The sequence below is a fragment of the Frankliniella occidentalis genome, unplaced genomic scaffold (assembly GCF_000697945.3).
Source record: "Frankliniella occidentalis isolate FOCC.00 unplaced genomic scaffold, Focc_3.1 Scaffold10, whole genome shotgun sequence".
In the NCBI taxonomy this organism is placed as follows: Eukaryota; Metazoa; Arthropoda; class Insecta; order Thysanoptera; family Thripidae; genus Frankliniella; species Frankliniella occidentalis.
The window spans coordinates 2,655,069-2,660,082 of NW_026267140.1; the positions used below are offsets into that span (position 1 = coordinate 2,655,069).

At 52.2% G+C, this 5,014-nt stretch overlaps 2 protein-coding genes across 2 annotated transcripts in view; one reads left to right on the plus strand and one right to left on the minus strand.

Annotated features, from left to right (window-relative positions):
* The window catches only part of LOC113212801 (farnesol dehydrogenase), a 91,738-nt gene that overhangs the window by 30,611 nt on the left and 56,113 nt on the right, over nucleotides 1-5,014 (plus strand). The gene's annotated exons all lie outside the window — the stretch shown is intronic.
* LOC113212828 (RYamide receptor-like) overlaps nucleotides 1-5,014 on the minus strand; it is a 56,973-nt gene that overhangs the window by 5,331 nt on the left and 46,628 nt on the right. Inside the window, exons 4-5 of the mRNA XM_052277405.1 lie at nucleotides 2,368-2,608; nucleotides 97-259 (exon numbers count right to left, since the gene is read on the minus strand). Of these exons, the coding sequence (XP_052133365.1) occupies nucleotides 97-259; nucleotides 2,368-2,608 (404 nt within the window). The remainder of the gene's footprint in view (nucleotides 1-96; nucleotides 260-2,367; nucleotides 2,609-5,014) is intronic.

Consider the following 5,014-nt stretch of genomic DNA (forward strand, 5'->3'; position numbering starts at 1 on the left):
GGAAAGAAGAAAGACAGAGAGGGGGGAATAAAAACAAAAGCAACATGTACACGCGTGCTGTTTTATTACAACGGGGGGAAAATGAGAAGGAAAAACGCAAAAGCTGGCAGCCTACCTTCTTCTTGTTCTTGAGCAGCGTGGCGTCCCTAGAGTCCTCTGCGTTGCCCGGGGCGCGCGAGCCCCACAGGCGGTGCGCCATCCGTGTGTACACCAGCGAGATGATGATCAAGGGCGTGAGGTACTGCACCACCACCAAGATCTGTGAGGAGAGTCAGATGGTCATCTTGTTGCTCTAAAACAACTACCGGAGAACTTTCTGGACCCGACCAGGGGAGAGTTGGGGGAGGAGTGGTCGAGTTTTTTTAAAGCAAGTGCCACACCGTATTCTCAGCAGAACCCCCACCCCTCTTCTCTTTTACGGTGCCGTTACAGAATAATTCATGTGGGAGGCTGGGCTACGCGACGCTATGCGTGCCGAGTCGACAACTTTTGCTTCGACATTGCGCGGAATATTTAATGAGAGACGCACACTCACGCCATTATGAGGAAGCGAGGCTGAGCAAGTAGAAGAGAAAAGTGGTACAGCAGTAGGCCTTCAATGTGTTCAACATTCTACCTATGAACTGAAACTTTCAAACTCTATAATTACTCACCACATGAAATGGCTAACTCAGATCCAATTAAAAACCTTTTAATTATTTTTTTTCTATCAACTTCTATCAAGTTTACTCTGGCTGAAGACAAACTGTCGTGGGCTAGGTGGCGGTTCGGTTAGGTTGTGTGGGAAGGGAAAGGGGAAATGGCAGGAAGAGAGTAGACGAAGCAAAGCCCCGCTGCATGCTCGGAAATTCCCCCTGGGGGCTGGAGTGGCTGGGATGGTCCAATGAGGCCGGTAGTCTCCGACAGGATATAGTCTTTCCGAGCACGTCGCGTAGAGATGACTATACAACTCAGATCTCTGCCAGTGAACTGCTTTGCGTGGGTGTGGGCGTGTGCACGAGCATTAGAGGGGGAGGGGAGGGGAGGGTGAGTGAGTGAGTGAGTAAGTGAGTGAGTGAGTGAGTGAGTGAGTGAGTGAGTGAGTGAGTGAGTGAGTGAGTGACGGGAGTCAGAGACAGAGTCAGTGAGGAGTGACAGGAGTCAGAGACAGAGTCGGTGACAGACAGACAGACAGACAGACAGACAGACAGACAGACAGACAGACAGACAGACAGACAGACAGACAGACAGAAGGGTGGGGGTGGGGTCGCGGGATGGTTCCCAGTCTGCCCACTCCTCGTACCCCAATATCCGGGACGCACCGTAAATCTCCCACACTCCTTTTGTGAATCAATTACCGCTGGCAAGCTGCGCTATGCGATGAGTAATGGCTGCCTTGCTTTCTTTTCCCCGCTAAGCCGCGACGACGTCAGGCAGGAGTCGCGAGGCCGCTGAGCCCCGGCGTGGCCATCGGCGTCGACAGAGGAGGAGGGCGCCAGGTCATGCATTGTGCATGGCGGACACGTCACCTGGCTATCGGCGGAAGTGGAGAAGGCTGCACTGGGCAGCAAAGGGGTCAAACCGTGGCTATGAAACGGATTCGTGGTGGATGAGGAAAGTGGGGTCGAAGCGGGTCGAAGTCACTTGTAGGAACGTTGACCAACCCCATAACGGATAGCTTATTAACCGGTGCTACGAAGGAATGTCCACCGAAAAATGTCCTTTGCCACATGGGCCGTAGTTTTTTCGTCACCCGTGATATGGTCCTCGGATAAATGTCCCATAAATGTTGGTCCCGAAAATTAAATGGCCTCGTTAGTAGGGCACTGTTGCCACGGCCAAGATACACCCACACACCCCAGCTGGCCCACTCCACCGGACCTCGCGGAACGCGGAGGACCATGGAGCTCATCGACTCTAACAAGGGGAAGAAGCTCTTGTGCTACAAGGGCTTCCAGTACTCGCAACATTCAAGAAAAGGAGAGAAGCAGTACCTCCGCGTCCTCACGTGGAGCGAGACCAGTTGTGCTAGTGGTCCACCACCCAGCCTATTTCTTTAGTTAAGAGCAAGCGCTAGCATCTGGGGGGGCTGGGGTGCCTTAGTGAAACGCGACATTTTAAATATATTTTTCAACTGATACTTCCGGACATTCACCAAGTTGATTATCAGGCTTTTGGGGTAGTTGTTGAGGCAACAGGCACACCCGGCCGCAGGCGTGCATATTGCATCGTTCCATGAATGTGGGCTGGGCAAGCAGTCAGGCACTTGTTGTATCGTCTCACCCGCCGGTGTGTGTACAAGTATGTACTGCTAGCGTTCGGGAAATGGGAAATCTCACGTCGGCTTCCAATCTAGGCATTTGTCACACCAGGATTTGTTGTACTCACCATGCGGTAGATGAGCATGCCGTGGTCGGTCATGCCCGTCAGCTTGCAGAAGGGCTTGGTGGACGGCACGATGGGCACCTCGACGTCGGCGAGCCCCAGGGCGAGGTCGGGTGGCGGCACGGCCGTCTCGTCCGGGACCTGCACCACTCCCAGCGCCATCACCATGGGCATCGCCAGTGCGAGGGAGAGCAGCCAGATGATGACAATCATCACCTTGGCTCGGAACTTGGTGGGCGGCGAGCTGCAACAAGAGTCGCGCGCACCGTTAGGGACTCCTCGTCGTCAACGAGTTTAACGCCGCTGGCTGGGCTCTGGGCTCGGCCGAGCTGCCTGGCTCACCTCTTCCTGAGACCTAAATAGGTTCCGCACGGCGTGCACCCCAACATAAACACGGCAACTTTGCGAGGCCCGTGCTGCTGAGGTGAACGCCCGCCGCCTTCCCGCCGGGGCCCGCAGGGGACTCCAGGACCCTTTCCAGTCCTTTGCAGGGTCGAAGGACGGTCACTCGAGCCGGCGACAGAGCCTGGCCCCGGTGCGGGGTGCCCAGAGACAAGGGGGGAGGGGGGGAGGGAGGATGGAGGGAGGGGTACACCGAGTCCCTGGTGTTCGGTTCATTGGGCACCAAACAGGCCCGTCGACCCCTCCTCCTCCCCTGCACCCTGGCGGGCCCTGGCGGGGCTGAAAGAGGAATGACAAAACCAAGGGGGTAAAACTTTAGTCTGGCCGTCACTCGTCTAAAGCGCCATTCAGTTGAGTGCGCCGTGGCGCCGGAATGACTGGGGAGGGATGGCAGTTAAGTACACCTCCCTTTGTCTCTCCGTTAGCCCCGTGCCGCTCGTTCTGTGCGTGCACGTAAATGTTGCGACTTACGCGGAAAGAGGGAGTAAAGAACACTCCCTCCCCCGCCGTCTGCGATTTTAGTTATACTTTCCCCCCCCCCACCTCGTTTTGTGAAATTTGAAAGAAAAGTGGGTCTAGTGACCAGCTCCAGAAAGGCCGCCTTTGAATGGCCGAGACTTTCAGACGGATCCGGGGGTCAGCCGGGGGCGAATGATATAGTGTATTTCGACTAACGGAGGAAGAAGAACAGCGGGTAGAACATAAACGTTACCGATTGGCCGAGAGCTTCCCGCCTCTACGTCACGCCGGTAGTGGGGGTAGGCGCTCGGCCAATCAGGGACCTTCATGTTATACCCGCTATTCTTCTTCCTCCGTTAGTCGAAATACACTATTCCACCTCTGAGTCATTTGAGTTACTTTTAGCTGCTATTTCTCGTGCAATAGTCATGGTCAACAAGTCTTTTGTGGCATCAGAAAGCCCAAGAGACTCCATAGTCGAGTCAGCTGAGTGTGACGATTCTAGAGAACAGCCGCCACCTGCACCACACTTGTGCGCGAATACCGAGCATTAGCCTCAAGGAGCATTACCTCTTAGCTTTATAAACCTTAAATCACTTGTGTGTAAACGGCGGTTAAAATACCGTTTAGAGTCGCGATCAAATTATTTGGGACATGTCACTTCGTGGGGAACTCGAGGGCAGCAACCTAACCTCCGCACGCCAGACCGGAAACATAGGAGAGGAGATGTCGTGTCGTCGACGTCAAGTCGCTCCGCTCCGGCCCGGCCGCCGCCGCAGGCCGCTCGCTTGTTTAGTTTGTCGTGTGTCGCCCCGGCCGTGTCCTACATGTGTGCAAGTAGTGTTTTTTGTGACTTTGGTTTCTGTGTTTGTGTATGAACCCTGGTAACTTCAGCTCGGATGGACGAGACAACAACTATGAACCCTGATAACCTCAGTTCGAATGCACAGGACAACTATATCTTTGCCATGCTGTTCCCATTATTGAGTCATGAGCGACTTGCCTTTGTTGCCCATTGAGAAGAAGCACAGAAGTCAGTTTACGACCCCAATCCTAAACTGAACATTTGGCATGTCAACTGCTTGGTAAGTTTTCGTGTGGACCTTCAAGCAGAAGTATCTGCTGAAATGTTACTTTTAGAGAGAACCATCATGAATATTTTGTCTCACACTGATTTCAACTCATGCTGCCTTGTGATTAAAAATGAGAACATACCCGCTCATGTGTGACATTAAAATCAGTTATCTCGATCTGCCAACGTCACATTTTGAGCTTCAGTTTACAAACTGCAACTTATATTATAACCCTCAAGTATAGCCGTAGTTAATACAAAATTTTTGAAATGTTGACTGGATAAATTGTTGCTTTATTGATTTGCATGATGAGTATCAAATAGTTGTCTGCTCTACGGAGCTGAACAAGTTTCTACTTTATGAATACGATTTACCATAAATTGTACAGATAGTCTGCAAGTATGTCAACAACAATTTAATTTCAGTTTACATTTTAAATTTTTTGTGATGAAGTTTCTGTCTTTAATCAGAAACAACAATCTCTTCCTTTGAAATGTTGGCGGCATCATTATTGGTAGATGTACTGGTGTCCGGCATGACGTGACAAGAGACAGCTGATTGAATCGAAAAGGCCATGATATCGATGACAAAAGAAGCCATGGTGACATGGTTTTGTGACGGCAACCCGGAGTTTCGACGAGCTCGCGAATGGTTCGGGTCGGGGCTGGGTCATGCCTTGTCTTGCGTAAGAAATCGCGAGAACAGGGAGGGGCACT